General features: G+C 48.7%; 1 protein-coding gene and 1 long non-coding RNA gene across 5 annotated transcripts in view; one reads left to right on the top strand and one right to left on the bottom strand.

Annotated features, from left to right (window-relative positions):
• Nucleotides 1–1,796, bottom strand: part of LOC101132463 (uncharacterized) — a 30,245-nt gene extending 28,449 nt beyond the window's left edge. Inside the window, exon 1 of the long non-coding RNA XR_008669264.2 lies at nt 1,376–1,796. This is a non-coding gene — a long non-coding RNA (uncharacterized lncRNA). The remainder of the gene's footprint in view (nt 1–1,375) is intronic.
• Nucleotides 1,797–8,084: 6,288 nt separating this feature from the next.
• VSTM4 (V-set and transmembrane domain containing 4) overlaps nt 8,085–16,349 on the top strand; it is a 102,042-nt gene continuing 93,777 nt past the window's right edge. For 3 of the 4 annotated variants that reach the window (XR_008669263.2, XM_063710083.1, XM_031015622.3), the window contains exons 1-2: nt 8,087–8,205; nt 15,647–16,048. Coding sequence is in view for 3 of the 4 variants with exons in the window: in XM_063710083.1 (XP_063566153.1) it covers nt 8,151–8,205; nt 15,647–16,048 (457 nt within the window). In the remaining variant the exon portion in view is untranslated. Of the gene's footprint in view, nt 8,206–15,646; nt 16,049–16,349 lie in introns of all 4 variants that reach the window. The other variant, XM_031015621.3, reaches the window with a different exon arrangement.

Consider the following 16,349-nt stretch of genomic DNA (forward strand, 5'->3'; position numbering starts at 1 on the left):
ACAACTGGATATCTGTCTGCAAAAAGGTGACATTGGATCCCTACCTCACAATATATACAAAAAACTCCCCTAAAAATCAAAAAGACTTAACTGTAGTAGTCAAAACTATAAAACTCTTAGAGAAAACCTAGGTGTGAATTCTGAGAATTGAAAACATATGTCCACATAAAAACTTGTACATGAATATTCACAGTAACATTATTCATAATACACATAATTCACCTAATACAGAAAGTAAAAACAACCTACATGTTTATCAGATGATGAAAGAATAAACAAAATATAGCATATCCATACAATGGAATATAGTTCAGCCATAAAATGAAGAACTGATCCCATGTTATATACGGATGAACCTTGAAAACCTGTGAAGCAAAAGAAGCCAGACACAAAAGGCAACATAACATATAATTTCATGTCAATGAAATATTCAAATAGGCAAATTTATAGAGACAGAAAGCATATTAGTGGTTGCCAGGGATTCAGGGGAAGGGGAGGAACGGGACAGACTGCTTACAGGTATGGGATTTCTTCTTAGGGTGATGAAAACGTTCTGGAATTAGTGGCAATGGTTACACAACTTTGTGAATATGCCATAAACCACTGAATTGTAGTATGTGAATTGTATCTCAATTTAAAAGACATATAATAAGTACAACAACCATTCCTGTAATAAGTTCCTTAGAAACTAAGAATAAGATTTTTTTCAGATAACATAGAATATCTCAAACAAAAGAGCAAAATATCTACATATACTTCCATTAAAATCAGATAAAAAATGTCATGTATTACAATTTTTATTTGACATTGTTCTAGAAGTTACAACCAATGCATAAGATATGAAACAGAAATGTTGTATACAATAGACAGAAAATAATTTTCAGAAAAAGATAATATACTTTGAAAGTGCAAATGAATTAATTAAAATCATGGAAAAAATAATCAAAGGATCAATATATAAGATGGATTTCAAGAACTTCCTTTTATATTAGACATGACTAATTAGGAAATAACATGGAAAATATTCCATCCACTAGATAAGTAGCTATTAACAGAAATATTGCTAGAGTGATGAAATGTCTAAGTGATTGTTTTTAGTTAGTAATTGTTGATAAATTTTATTTCTTCTGTAGTTTTTATTATTTTATATTTTCTATATTGATCAAGTATAGCTTTTAGAATAAAAAGGCAATAAAACATTTAATCAAGCATTACTTTGTGTGCACCTATACTCTTAGCTACTGGGGAGGTTGAGGTGGGAGGATGGCTAGTACCAAAGAGGTAGAGGCTGCAGTGAGCTATGATTGCAACACTGCACTCCAGCCTGGGTGACAGAGCAAGACCCTCTCTCTAAAAAAAACAAACAAAATATTACCTTAGTAAGAAGTGACTTTGGGGACCTCCTCAGTTCACACTTGTAGTCTGCAAGCCATATTGTAAGAACCCCAGCTCTTAACTTCTTAATCCTTAGTTCTTCAGAATTAAATTAGCTTTAATTTTAAGAGCACTTTATAATAGATGATGGCCCAGCCAACTAAAGGCAATTAAATTACATCATTCTTTTTGAGATGTGTCCTCATTGTTTACCAAGGGTGAAAGCTATGAGAGGAAGATCTTGAGAGAGAACCAGGGTGGGAACTCAGTTGACAGTGGGTAAAGATGATGAGTCTGGGGACGGAAACAAGATGGCATCAACAGGACCATACAAGAAGAAGTGGAAGTTGAAGAGAATGAAGGAAAGATGAAGTTCAATAAGGCAGACAGAGGTGGGAAGAGAGAAGTGGCAGATGTTAAGAATAACACGTAATGCTTTGAGCTGAAATGTGACATCACAATGGGGTTCTGGAAGGGGGATTGTGGGGGAAAATGAGGGTCATGTCAGAGATGGTGGAGTCCTGACAGACCTTTCATGAGAGTTTCTGTGGTGCTCAGTAATGGGTTAAATTGTGTCCTCCCAAAATTCGTATGTTGAGGGCTGGGCATGGTGGCTCACGCCTGTAATCCCAGCACTCTGGGAGGCCGAGGTGGGCGGATCACTTGAGGTCAGGAGTTCGAGACTAGCCTGGCCAACATGGCGAAACCCCATCTCTACTAAAAATACAAAAATTAGCTGGGCATGGTGGTGGGTGCCTGTAGTCCCAGCTACTTTGGAGGCTGAGGTGGGAGAATCACTTGAACCTGGGAGGCGGAGGTTGCAGTGAGCTGAGATCGTGCCACTGCACTCCTGCCTGGGTGACAGAGCGAAACTCTGTCTCAAAAAATCATATGTTGAATTCTAATCCCTAGCACCTCAAAATGTGACTGTATTTGGAGTTAAGGCGTTTAAAGAGGTAAATTCATATGGGAGTGCCTAATCCAATATGACTGGAGTCTTTATAAGAAGAGGAGATTAGGACCCAGGCACACACAGAGGGAAGACTGCATGAAGACACAAGGAGAAGATGGCATCAGTGAGTGGAAAAAAGAAGCTCAGAAGAAACCAACCCAGTGACACCTTGATCTCCGACTGTGTCACAGAACTGTGAGACAATACATTTTTTACAGTTTAAGCCACCTGGCCTGTGGATTACGGCAACCTGAAAAAATGAATATAGATTCTGAAGAGCAGGAGACAGAGACAGGAAGACAGCAGCCACAAAGGCTCAGGGAGGTCCACATTTCAGGTAGGGAGGCTTCCCAGGTGGGGTCCTTAGGGGCACAAGCACGTGGTGAGCACTCTGTCCACATTTGTTGATGTAAATGCTGGTAATAGCATAAATGCATTTGGGAGCAAGCAACTCACTTTTGGTGAACACAGGGTGGTCTCTGGCCTGAGCACAGAGGGTGATGTGGGCACATGTCAGAAGGTTTTGCAGAAAGAGTCAGGCGTGTGGGCATGTGGTGCTACTTTCAGCCTCAAAAGCTTCCCTCCCTGTGACCAGAAGGTCCCACAGAGAAATGAGCTGGGCACAGGGACAAAGAGGATGTGCTGAGCTGTAGAAAAGACAGAGTAAAGAGATTCATGAAAATGTCAGGTCTACAGCCCACAGCCTGGGTACCAGAAGCCAGAGCTCATGTGTGCACGTGTGTGCATACATTTGTGTGTGTGTGTGTGCGTGTGTGTTACCTGCTGCTCTGCACTGGGCCACGCTAACACCTAGCTTGGGCCAAGCACAAGGACTCTGTGAAGAGGCTCACAAATGACTCCTGACTCCTGAGGATTTATGTACCATCTGCTGCTGGACTTACTGCAGTCCCTCCAAGCACACCCTCAAGGACTACTGAGCTGGGGTGCCATCAGTCTTGGGAAAAGAGAGTGAGAATTCCCTAAAGCAATGTTTGGCAAACTTGACTACTATTCTTTTCAAAGGCCAAGAAACATCCCTATGGAGCCTGCCTTGACTTCAGTTATTGCTGTGGAAATAAAGCAGCACAAACACAAACAGCTAAGCTTATAGTTGCTTTACAAGTGCAAAACAAAAACCAAATGTGTAAATTAAACACAATTACAAACAGCAATAAAACTCAAACTAACAACATTAGTTTAATGTGACTATGGGTGTTTGTGAAACCGATTTTCCTCTTCTGTGAATATGGAACTGAATGCCATTCAGATTCTCCTGATGGGTGATGGGCTTTCATGCCAAGGGCTGGGAAGTGAGTCAGAGCCTTACAGCAGTCGCATGCTGATAGAGCTTGATGCCTTTACCTCCACAGGAGTCAAACTGCCACCTGTGTCAGACTAGCTCATCCTAGGCTTTGGTTACAATCCATTGTTTCTCTAACACTTTTAGTCTAGACTTGCTCCAAGCTGGGAGTCTTTGTGTCTCTGTAGAGGACTTACAGAGGTCTTATTCCCTTATTTCTAAGTTATTAAGAATGCAGAATGGGAATTTCCCTGAAGGCTAAGTCTTCTGCTTGGATTCACAAAACATCAGAACTGCATTTACTGTAACATCTTTGACATGGGGAGGAAGCAATTTATAATTAATAGTACCTTACAATAGATGAAATAATGTAATATGTATGATACTGATCAATAATTACATGATGCCTATGAGCAGCATATATATAAAAACACTGAGATATCATAAAAGTCATAAACAACTTTTAGTTTTAAGTTTTACTTCGAAAAAAATGAAAACTTACAGAAGTTGCAAGAATAGTACAATGAATTCCATATGCTCTTTATCTAGATCTACCGACTTTCCCATTTGCCTCTCTCTCACTGTGTCTCTGTCTCTCTTTCCATATATACATTATACAATACATATTATAGATAAACTTCTTATTTTTGCTGAACCATTTAAGAGTAATTTACAGTCATTCTATTAACACCAGATACTTCAGTGTGGATTGCCTAAGAACAAGTGTAAAGGCATTCTCTTTCATAATCATGCTCAGGAAATATATGTAGTATACAATATAGTTCATTTGCCAGTCATACCAATAATGTCCTTTTTAGCATTTTTTTCCTGATCTCACATCAAGGATCTAGGATCATACATTTCACTTAGTTGATAAGTCTTTTTAACCTCTTTTATTCTGAACAGTTCTTCAGTCTGTCTTTTGCTCATTGAATGTTCAATAAAAGTAGACGGCATGGACTGAGATTTTTAGTCTTATACATCAGTGGTCAGTTCTAAGATGTTTTCTTTGTGGTCAGTTTTATAGACATCTGTTTGGTTCCTAGTCCCTCCCTCATTTCAATCACCTCCATCTGGAGCCTTCTAGGAATCTGGGGCCATGTCTTTCCGTTTCCTGGGAGCTGGTCCAGGTTGCTGCATCCAGCCGGCCTGCAGAGCCCTTGGCATCAGCTCACAATCACGCCCCTCTATTGGGGTCACCAATGAGGTTGGTTAGAAGCTATTTCTATCTAGACATCCTGTCAGGCCTATAGCTTCACATTTCTGTACATTTCGGGAAAAATAGTGCAGTCTGTACTCCTTCCCCAGTTGTGCAGGGAGAAGACGGTGCTGCAGGTTTCATGTAAACTCTGCCCCAGGGGCCTTAGGCATATCTTTCTGACTGGATGGCTGCATTGTCTGTAACCACGATCTCTCCTCTTTCTTATATTTTCCCTGCTCTCTCAGTCACAGCTGATAACTGCTTTTCTCTAGAGTGAACTCTCTTTTAGTGGCAATTCAAGCATGTAGCTGACTGCTTTTAGCTGTAAAATGCCTGTGAACAATAGGGAGGAGCAAATATTCAAAATTACTTTTAGAAACCTAGACTGAAAAAGTAACACTTGGAAATCTGCTAAACACCTTAGAAGAGGGGTGTTTCGTTTTGCTTGATGGTCTTAGTTTAGGGATATATTTGCTGTGTGCAAGGTCCATTACAAAACCATGCTGTACTCTTCCATCTCTGACCCAGGTTCTAAAACAATTGGATAATGAAAGAGGAAAAGCCCCGGCCTGCCAGGTGATAGCAGAATGCACTTGTTGGAGAAAATCTGGATTTCTAAGATTCTTTCAGTGGCAACTGGTAGAATCCAGGATTAGTTGAGTAGGCTCTCCATATAGCTTAGTGTCCACAGAAATCTGGATCAACTTTAGAATGGTTTGAACACCCTCTTTTTATGAGGTAAACAAAAAATAGAATTGGATTGTATTATTCTTCCAATTCAGTACAAAGTAAGACCTGATAGAGCCAAGGTATGGACAAAGAAGCCTGTGAAGGATTTTCAAATGGTCCTAAGCTTGTGAATGAGTGAGCAGGCAGCAGAGCTAAGAAAACCATTTGGAAGGCCTTTGCCAATGTAGTCCAGAAGAGCTGAAAGGCCAAGTCTTATCCGGGTCACTGGCTCTGTCTCCCATGAGGGCTGAGTATATTCCCTTGTTCCTGTGTTCATGCAGCAAAGGTTTTACCAGGATGATCAGTTAGATTATATGGGAAGCTGAAAAGTACCAGCAGCGCACACAGCTGTAAAATCAGCACAATGTTACCTGTAGCAGAAAAGTGCAAGAAAAGCACTTTCTAGCCTCAAATCTTTGGCACAACCCCAGTTTGGTAAAGACGAAGCAAGTCAAGGGTGGCAGGTTGAATCTCTGCTCTGTTTTGCGATGAGAGTTGGATATTTAGCAATATACAACGACCAAAGCAGGAGTTGCCTCCTCCAAGGGTGGCTAACACATCTAAGGGGTCCCTTCTGCTTTTCACCAACTGGGAGAGTAAATTGAGACCAGCAGGTTGAGGTGGGAGGTTACCAAGGATACCAAATGGCCCTGCCACATCTCTAGCTGCTCTTAGTACAGCCATGTCAAGACGCCATTTTACATGTGTCACCTTCACTTGACAAATGAAATTCAGAGAGGTTGTGCTGCTCCAGGACCCAAGGTTGTTGCCCAGCCAGAGCGGGTCACAGATCCACTTTCAGAACCAGTGCTCCTCTTCAGACATCCTCCCTCAGTCTGCCAAACACTGTCCCAGGCTCCAGGGCTGAGTCAACAGTCTGCAGTCAGAGTCCAAGTTCCCAGTTCAGACATTTGGTGCCCCACAGAACCTTGTACGGGTCCCTGGTCTTCTTTGAGCCTGAATTTACTAATTTGTAAAATGAGGCCTAGGACATTATGTGGATGGGACATGAGGCTCGTTTGCTCATGTATAAAATTGGTTTCCAAACTCTGGTCTGGAAGCCTCACTTGCTTCTAGTTTGCATTCCTGGGCTGTAGGAGTCCGTCTAACCCCAGTTCTAGTTCTCACTTCTTGTCCTTGGCATGATAGCCAAGTACCTTTGTTGCCAACTCACTATCAGGTCCTCAGGCCCTTCCACCAACCCAAATTATAGATGGGGCTGCTTTCTCCAGCCTGGCTGCCTTGATGGTCAGTCCAGTCCCTGCAGGGCCCTGGTCCACAGATGAGTCTCCTAGCTGGAGGATCCCATGGGGTCCAGAGACCTCTGGAAGTGTCTGGGGTTCAGAGATGTCACAGAGCCTTTGCACCCACTGGCCTGGGGTGCCTAAAGAGGATGGTCCCTCTGGGGAATGCCTTGGGGCTCACACTAGTGGGCTGCACACTCTTTCCATGCCACCCACACCTCCTCACTCCCTTAGAGGGAAGGAGATGAGGGCCCTGTCTCCTCCTCCTCCTACAGGGACCCACTCCCAACCAGGGCCCACCTGCTAGCTGCTGCTACCCCTCACTGGAACTCCACAAAGACCTCTCCTGATAGACACACACAGAATAGACCTAACATGTGGTTTTCTTACTTGGAGATGGGTTAGGCTCAGACCCTAAGTTTAGAACAGTGGCAAAGAGACCAGGCATTGGCTCGGAGTGACAGGGCTCCGTGGTTGTGTGACATGGGTCTCTTTCATGTGGCTGCTTCTGCTTCCTTATGTATAGTAATAATAGTAGTGTTCACTGACACCCGTGAATCGGGTGCTGGGGCAATGCGTTAATGGGAATGGTGTAACTTGGTCTTCCTAAACACCCCAGAAGGGGTGGGCCCATTTCCCCATTTTACAGGTGCAGGAAACTGAGGCATGGAGATTACAGAACTGTCCCAGGGCCTGACCGCGGCAGGGTTCAATAGCATCTGGAAAATCACTTTAGCCCAGGCCTGGCTGAGGCACTGTAAATGGGCACTTTTGTTAATAGTTTCCACATATTCTGGGCTGGTCTGTGTGGACCCTCTCAGTTTTCCAAGGGTTAGCACCTCGGACCCCGCCCTCCATTTCAGGGCAGCAGAAGGGGCTTCTTCCCCCTCAGCTGCTCGTTGGCTCCCGAGGGTCCTGTGGAGTGAGCGCAGGAGGCCCACGACCAGCAGGTGAGTCTCAGGCCAGAGGTTCCCTGGACGCGCCCCCACCCCCTGGCTCCCAGATCCCGCCTTCCCTTAGGAATAAGTGCATCTGTGGGCAGAGGACCGCCGGTCGCACTGCCCCTGTGTGTTCTGTGAGTCACCAGCGATCACCTTGCAGAAACTCAGTTTTCTCATCTGGGAAATGGGGCTGTTGAAAGGAGACGCCACAGATCCTGGAGCGAACGGATCGCGCGGCGGCTCCCGCGCCCGGTGCGGGCCTAGGGACCCAGCAGCCCCGGCCCGGCGTGGCAGGCGGCCCAAGGGGCGGGCCGGGGGCGGGCGCGGGCGCGGGCGCGGGGCGGGCTGGCGGCGGCCGGGCCAGGCGGCGGCGCTCTCCCGCGTCACAGCGCCGGGCGGCGGCGGGGAGATGCGGCTGCTGGCACTGGCGGCGGCCGCGCTGCTGGCGCGGGCTCCGGCCCCGGGTAAGCGCGGCGGGGCCAGGCGGGAGCGGGAAGGGTGGGGGCCGGGCGGCCGCGCCGGGGAGGCCGGGGCTCCGGGCCTGGTGGGGAGGCCCCGCCACCTCCGGGCGCGGGCGGGGGGCGGCGCTGTCACTGTCGCCAGCGCGCTCCGGTGGGCTCGCCGAGGGTCTGGCGGGCGCAGCGGCGCCTCCCCAAGGTTCAGAGGACGCCTCCCGTGAGCGCGGTCCCCGTCCCGACCTCGCCTGGGGCTGGGTACTCTCGCAGCAGCCGCGATCTTCCCGGCGGCAGGCCCCGAGGGGAGATGCAGCAGGAGCGCAGCCCAAGTTGGTGGTTCGCTTTCCTTTTTTCCACGGCAGTCAGGACACACAACTCTTGGCAGGTTCCTCGGAGCAGCAACTTCCCTTTCACTCTCTTTGGAGAGTTACTCCGAAGACAAGTCAGGAGCGGCTGGATCTGCCTTGGCCAGGAGGTGGGGAACGGGGACTTGATCGTGGGCCTTTTGAGGTGACCAGGCCTGGTGAGAGGGGCATCCACGGCTGGATGCAGCGACGCCTCTCCACCAGCACCCTGCTTTGAGGACAACTTCTTGGTCCACACTAATGGCTTTCATTCGGGTTTTACTGCTCCCACTTGTAAGTGTCTTAAGAATTTTCCCTCTTTATTCCCCAGAGCGCTGTCTGGCTGCCTCAGGGCAGCAGGGGCCGTACTGGCTGGAATAATAGTAATAATACAGGTATCGATGGTCACTTTCCCTGGGTGCCTATCTGGGCCTATCTCATTTAATTACAACACTTCCAAGTAATAATGACTACAACACGTTTATATATCCAAGTATTAAAAAAAAAAAACATGAACTTGGTTAATCTCACCAATAACCTCTGAAGGAGGTGCTATTATTATCCCTGTTTTATAGATGAGGAAACTGAGGCTCAGGCCCATGAACGGACTTGCCTTAATTCAGTAGGCTTGTAAGTGGTGGAGCTGGGATTTGAACCCAGGAAGCCTGGCTCTGGGCTCTGTCAATAACCACTAAACTGTGTTGCCATTGTTTTGAAAATTAGGAAACTGATGCTCAGAAGTCATTTTCCAAGAGTGATCTGGCTACCAAAGTGTAGAGCTGGCATTTGAGCCAGCATTAATCCATAGATCCCAGTCTGAGGAGGAGGCACTTGGATAACAGTGGGAAGAAATCCATCCACTGTCCCCCAGCTATGAGTGCAGCCAGGCTCCCAGTGAACCTGAAATCCTTGCTGCGGGAAATATACCTTTTCCCAGTTGTCACTGTCTCGGCTGGAAAAATGATGAGAAGTTTGCCTTGAACTGGTGGGCAGGGCCAGTTCTCGTGGTCTCTGCGGAGTAGCCAGCAGCCAGTGGTCCTTCCTCTCCCAGGCTCCATGACCACCTTCTAATTGCAGGAGCTGTCAGAGTGGGTGTCCCAGAGATTGTCTTTTGCTGGGGATCAAGGGCATTCTCACGTTTCCAGAGCCCTCGGGAGCCTTGAGAGCTGGAATTCAGGAGCCTTTAGAGTCTGCCCTGGCTGTGCCCATGGTCAGCCCTGGAGAATGATAAGAGCTCCTGCTTGTGGGACGCTCACTGTGTGCCACCCACTTTTCTAAGTGCTTCATTCATGACTCCTCACCACGATCCTGCTGGGAGGGGCTGGCAGACCCATTTTATACATAAGTACAGCTTCTTAACTGCTGTACTTTTCTGCCTCTCCATTTTGGGACTGAGCAGGACCCTAGTGGTCACCTGGTCCCATGTCTCATTTTACAGGAAAGAAAACTGACAGACAATATATTTACGATAGCAAATCTGTAGGCTCGAGAGGTGGCTGAGCTGTCTTTGAAGCAAGATGGCCTAGGTTCGAATTCCAGCTCTGCCACTTACTATGTGAGCTTGAACAAGGGCTTAGCCTCTCTGTACCTCAGTCCTCTTGTCTATAAAATGGGAATAAACAAAGTATCAGGATAAATTGAGAAAATACATCTAAAGGGCATAGAGTTTGTACCCGGCAGGTATTAGCCTCTATCATTGGGCAAGGTGATATTTTTATCCTGGATGGAGCTATTTTCAGATGATAGGCTAATGTGAGTGAATCAGTCCATGGGCTAGGTCTGGCATCACCTCTGCTTAGTGCTCAGTAAATACTGGCTCCTGGTGCCAAAGACTGTTAAGTAATATAACTGTATTTCTTTCAGAGATTTAGCTGTATGAATTCAGACTATCCTTTTAATAAGAAAGCTCACTGCTGCTGATCAGTACTGACAGTTTGCATTCCTTATAAACTTAGAGGCTCTGGTCTCCCTGAAGTGAGCAGGTGCAGTTTCTTCAGGCAGAGAGGAAGTGGGAGGCACAGAGCTACGAGCATATCCCTGGCCTGCTCAGAACCGAGGGACTGTGCCCACCTCTGCATCCCAGATGAGGCTGCTGCCTTGTTCTGCTAGTTGTCCTTACTCCCCGCACCTGGAAGTGGCCATCTCCCAACTTCACAATGAGTAGGTTGTTCTATTCAGCTACAACGGTGTCCTAGGCTGTTTTCAGAGTGGTGTTAGTCCTTTTCATGACATTATTCAAATATAAGCAAGGGGGTTAGACACCTTAACTTTTATCCACAGGAATTTGAGATTCGTCTACAAACATGACCAGCTACATCGCTTGTGGGATCCAGTGTCAAATGAAAATGTGAGGCTCCTTGTTAAAATGTATTAAAATTTCAAGATAGCAACAGCAGAGATTAAACCATGTTGGGGTGTGAGGCCTTCCAACCATGGGGTCCTGTGTGCCTGTAGGTCGTGGGCCCACGAAGCCCACTGTACTCACAGGACAGTGTGCATGTCACTTTCTATTGCTCCCACCTCCCCAGTCTCAGGGCATGCAAACTCTATCTGTATTTTAAAGGTGCTTTTGCATTGGAGCCTATGCTTACTGTGAAAGGCATCCTTTTCCCATTTTTCAGATGAAGAAACTGAAACTCCAGGAGGCTCACACCTAACAGAATCAGGTTTCCGGCCTGGTTCTGTCAGATGCCAGCCCCTGGCTCTCTACTCAGCCCCACCAAGCCACTGCTTCTGTGTCTCATCGTTTCTCTGCAACTACCAGAGAAGGCCTGGGACCATAAACATCCAGTGCTTAGCCCATGTGGTGCCCAGGACTACCAAGTCCCAGAGCAGGTGCTTGTTGGAGACATGGGATTTGCTGCAGCAGGAATCCTGTCCCTCTGTTTGTATCAGTCTCTTCCCTATCAGTTTTGTTATATTCCTCCTTCAAAAAGTGGCCTTGGGGAACCTGACTGGGGTAGGGAATGCCTTCTGAGGATCATGCGTTGGCAAGGGTGGCTGTTGGGCCCAGTGGGGTACAGTTCACCAGGATGAACTGACCTTTCCATTTCCAGCCTGTACAGGGTCCCTCTTGCCTCACAACATTTGCAGAGGTGGGGCTCCCTCCTTGGAAATCATTCCTTGTTGCTGCCTTGAACTTTATTTCATTAGCTGCAAGTGAGTCTTCAGCTCAAGCTCACATCCCCAGAGTCCCTTCCCCTGACCCCGAAGTCTAGATCAGGATCTTGCCATGATTTTCTTAAACCCTGCACTTTTCTCTGTGGCATGTGACACTGTAGTTATATTCTCCCATGTCTTTTCCCCAATGAGTGGCTGCCTTACCCACTGGACTGTCCACTGCACAAGGTCAGGAATGTTGTCTTCTTCTTCACAACATGCCTGCTGCATGAGGCTTGAGCTGGAGGAAGCAGGAACTGTGAGTGGAGAGGTACAACGGGGAGGGGGACGATGGGTCTCCCTCCCACCTCAATTCTCTGCAACACAGGGTCACAAAACAAGAAATTAATTTCTTCTTCGGGCCTGAGTGACTTTGGCAATCCTTCCTAGGCCAGGAGAGGGAGGATCTGCCCTGCCTGGCTGCTCCATCATCTACCTGGTGGAGGAGGGGGCGAGTGACACCATCAGGTCCTGCCCCTCTGACAAGCTGGGCATGCATGGACTGTCATTCAGACTGAGATCCAGAGGGAAGAGTCTGGGCTCCCGGGGGCCCTGTACCCTGTCTCCTGCCTCTGGACACTGCTGCACCTGCTTCCCCTTGTCCTGTCCTCTGATTGCCATTGGTGTTCCCTCTGCTGAGCCCTATGGTCCTGATGACTGCGGGGGAAGATAACGGACTACCTCTCTCTTAGTATTGAAATAAACACCCAACTGGCTCACATTTGCCAGCCCCTGGGTGCCCTAACTGCATTCCCTCTCCTCCCTCCTGCCTTGCCCCATCTCACAGTTGCCTGGATACATGTGCCACCTTTGCTGGGTTTAAGGCAGGGCTGGGGAAGAGAAGAATGTTACTCAAGGCACCCAGCTTTGCTGAGAAGGCTTGTCACAGGCACAGGGACCCCACAACCTGAATAGCTTGTGTCCTCCAGCAAAGCTTTCGGACTTGGCGGGGGCCTGTGGCCATCAGAGTTCTAACCACACCACCCACCTCCAGGTGCTGAAGGTGTAGGTAGAGGGCTGGAATGAAGCTTGCTGTGAACAGGGCTGGATTAGTGTGCTTACGCTGTCATAACAGAGTACCATAGGCTGGGGTACTTACACAACAGAAACGTCACATTTTGGAGTCTGGAAATCCAATCAAGGTGCTGGCAGGGTTGGTTTCTCCTGAGGCCTCTCTCCTTGGCTTGGAGATGCCGCCTTTTCCCTGTGTCTTCACAGGGTCTTCCCTCTGTGTGTTTGTGTTCTTATCTCCTCTTCTTATAAAGACCATTGATACTAGATTAGGGCCCAGCTTAATGACTTTATTTTAATTTAATTACTCCTTTAAAGACCCTATCTGCAAATACAGTCCCATTCTTAGGTCCTGGGGCTAAAGCTTCAACATATGAATTTTGGGAGGACACAATTCAACCCATAACAAAGGTCTTTGCACTTTGGTAGAAGAAACAGAAGTTTGTGCCGTTTGTAAGAGAATATGGGGCAAAATGAAGGCAGGGAGGTGCGCCGATAGAAAAAGAGGGTTCATCCTGGAAGGCTAGAGAATAGTCCTTTCCCTTTCCTGGGAGCCCCCGACCCTGTCCTGAGCCACAGAAGTGGAAGGGTTACTAGCTTGCCTCCAGGAAGAAATCTGGCCTCCCATGGGGACTGGAGCACTTGGCACATCCTTCTGGTTTCAGTCACTATAAATAATCCCTCTTCCATGTAGCATTAATAGGAGGAGCCTGGGGCGTGGGGTCCCGGCTGCACTCTCATCCCACCCATCTCGTTTCAATTTCCTGCCTTTCTCAGCTCTCCTGGCCTCCACTGGGAAGCTCTTGAGGGCGGGGTGGGGCTGGACTTCAGTTCTGGAAGCCAGCTGCTGCATCGTTGCTGCTCTCTCTGGCTGCCCAACCCCGGCAGCTGTTGGAGCTGGGTCAGCCAGTGTCCCCCAGCTGCTGCATTCCTCACCAGGGAGCTCCTGCCGTGGGAGCTGTGTGGACTTCACACAGGGCTTCAGCAGTGAGGAAGAAATGTCTTCTGACTAATTTAACATGGCCCATGGGCCAGGTGCCTGCCAGGTGGGCAAGATGCAGGGGGAATGGTGGGGCCAATTCCTCTTCATTTGCCTTGCAGGAGGGGCTTCTGATGACAGTGGGATTGCTACCAGAGTGGGTCCCTCCTTTGGCTACACATTAGTCTGCAGCCCTAAGTATCTCCCGCATCACTGTAGACATAGAAGACCTCATACCCATCCAGCGGAGAGTCCAGCTGAGACTTAACCCTTTTTCTTCTGAGCTCACTTCCATATATATCAAAGACTTTGGTGTTTTAATCCCTGGGGACCTGTGAATGGAACGTTGTATGACAAAAGGGACTTTATGGGTGTGATGAAGTCAAGGCTCATGGAATTACCCTTGAATATCCTGTGGGCTAGTGCTTGTCTTCTGAGAGATGAGAAAGAAAATTAAGGAAAAATGATCCTCAAATCATCTGTCTTGAGGTGTTCAGTTATTAAATCAATAGTGGAAACTGTATAGGAGGAAGACCTGTTGCCTGGATTTTTACAATGAAGAATAGTTTGTATCTACCATCCCTCCCCCAGCCCACCACAGGGCCGCCTGCTTGCTGCTCCACAGCCTCCTTGTCAAATGTTCAGATCTTGCTTGATCTGTTTTTCCACTTTCCTCCTTGCTTCCCTGCAGCACTGCCCAGGGGTCAAAGGTTTTGGTGGCTGTGACATCTGGGGCCCAAGCCCTCTTCTGTTACCAGATGGTGGCATTTGGGGACTGAAAGCTGTGCTTTGGGATGACCATGGGGACACCTGCTTGTGTGGTGGGGTGGAGGCGAATGGCTTCCTGGAGTGATACATGGGGCAGTACAGGGGTGGGGACATGGAACCTGGTGAGAAGACAGCCCTGACTTGGCAGAAAGAGGTTCCAGGCATCCTGTGCAAAGCATCTTTTCTCGGGCCCTGCCTGCCAGAGGGCTGTGCTGTGAGCACCGGGCAGCCTGGTCGCACTGGGCAGTCCAGGGTGCACCATTAATCGTGGCTCCTGGGAGAAGACTTCAGCAGTTGGCCTCTCTGAGGTCTGCTGGTCTGGGTGGTGGAGTGGGCGCTGGGGTGGCTCCATCACAGGTCAGCTCAGGGGCAGAACAGTGGCTGGGAGTGGGCAGCCCTCGGGCTGGTTTTAACTAAGGAACCGAAGGACAGGAAGTTGTGGATGGGGCCTGGAATTCCAAAGTGTCTTTTGGGTTGTTGGGAGAGTCTCTCATCCCTCCTCTTCCTGGGGTTTAATCATTCTTTATTCTTGCTCTTCAACTCTGAGACGATGGATCCTACAAATAGGAAACCAAGCAACCCCTGTTGTCCCAGCTCACATCCGACGTTACTACTCATCTGCCCTGGGTACAGTTGAAATAGCAGAGTCAGGGAAAGGGGCCCAGCTTCCTGGTGGACAGGCCACCAGAGAGAGGGCCCTACCCTGCCCTGCTCCAGGGTGGCTCCCCACCCACAGCACAGCTGACATCAGGCCAGGGACAAAACTGATAAAAGTAGGCCTTGGGGAGGGGCAGGGGCCGGGTGGTGAGGTGTGGGGAGTGGTGGGGGGTTGGATGTGGGCTAGACATTTTTAAGAAATTCCAAAAATCTAAATCTTTTACATGAAATTTGAATTTTAAACGTCAGCAACTAATTACAAAATTTTGAAAAATACTTCTGGGTCAGGAGGTCATTGTTTAGCATCCCACATGGACAGGGTGGTCCCATAGATGAGACAGTGGGGGCCCACAGAGGCTCACCCCCAGAAGAACCCCTCCTCTGGAGAGGTGAGGGGCCGCCTACTTCTCTGGCCAGGCAGAGCACCAGGATGCCCAGTGTGTGGAGGCATTTCCTGGCTCCTCGACTGTGGACTGCCCACAGGGGGACTTGGGGCCCTCCTCATCCTCTCTTCTCCCCTTTTTCTCTGCAGAGGTCTGTGCGGCCCTCAATGTCACTGTGTCCCCGGGGCCCGTGGTTGACTACCTGGAGGGGGAGAATGCCACTCTCCTCTGCCACGTCTCCCAGAAAAGGCGGAAGGACAGCTTGCTGGCCGTGCGCTGGTTCTTTGCACACTCCTCCGACTCCCAGGAGGCCTTGATGGTGAAGATGACCAAGCTCCGGGTGGTGCAGTACTATGGGAATTTCAGCCGCAGCGCCAAACGGCGGAGGCTGCGCCTGCTGGAGGAGCAGCGGGGGGCGCTCTACAGGCTCTCCGTCTTGACACTGCAGCCCTCCGATCAAGGGCATTACGTCTGCAGAGTCCAGGAAATCAGCAGGCACAGGAACAAGTGGACGGCCTGGTCCAATGGCTCCTCAGCCACGGAAATGAGAGGTGAGGGTCTTGGTCTTCCTGGGTAGAGGTGGTGGTGGGGCAGGCCAGTAGGCCCCCCTTTGCAGCCACCACCCAGGGGCTCCCGGGTTGGCTGTGTTGCACTAGAACATATCTTGTGGGCCTCTGTTGGTCACAGACATGAGTCATGCCATGGGGTGAGGGTAGATCTTTACCTGGACACTGGCTAATGTGCTGTGTAGACACGGAAGTGAGAACAGAAAGGACCAAGTGCCTGCCCCAACATGGCCCAGCCCAACCTCTGGGCAAAGCCTCTTATGTGTCTGAAGTTGGACTGCTGTGT

This window comes from Gorilla gorilla, chromosome 8, assembly GCF_029281585.2.
Source record: "Gorilla gorilla gorilla isolate KB3781 chromosome 8, NHGRI_mGorGor1-v2.1_pri, whole genome shotgun sequence".
NCBI classification, from domain to species: Eukaryota; Metazoa; Chordata; class Mammalia; order Primates; family Hominidae; genus Gorilla; species Gorilla gorilla.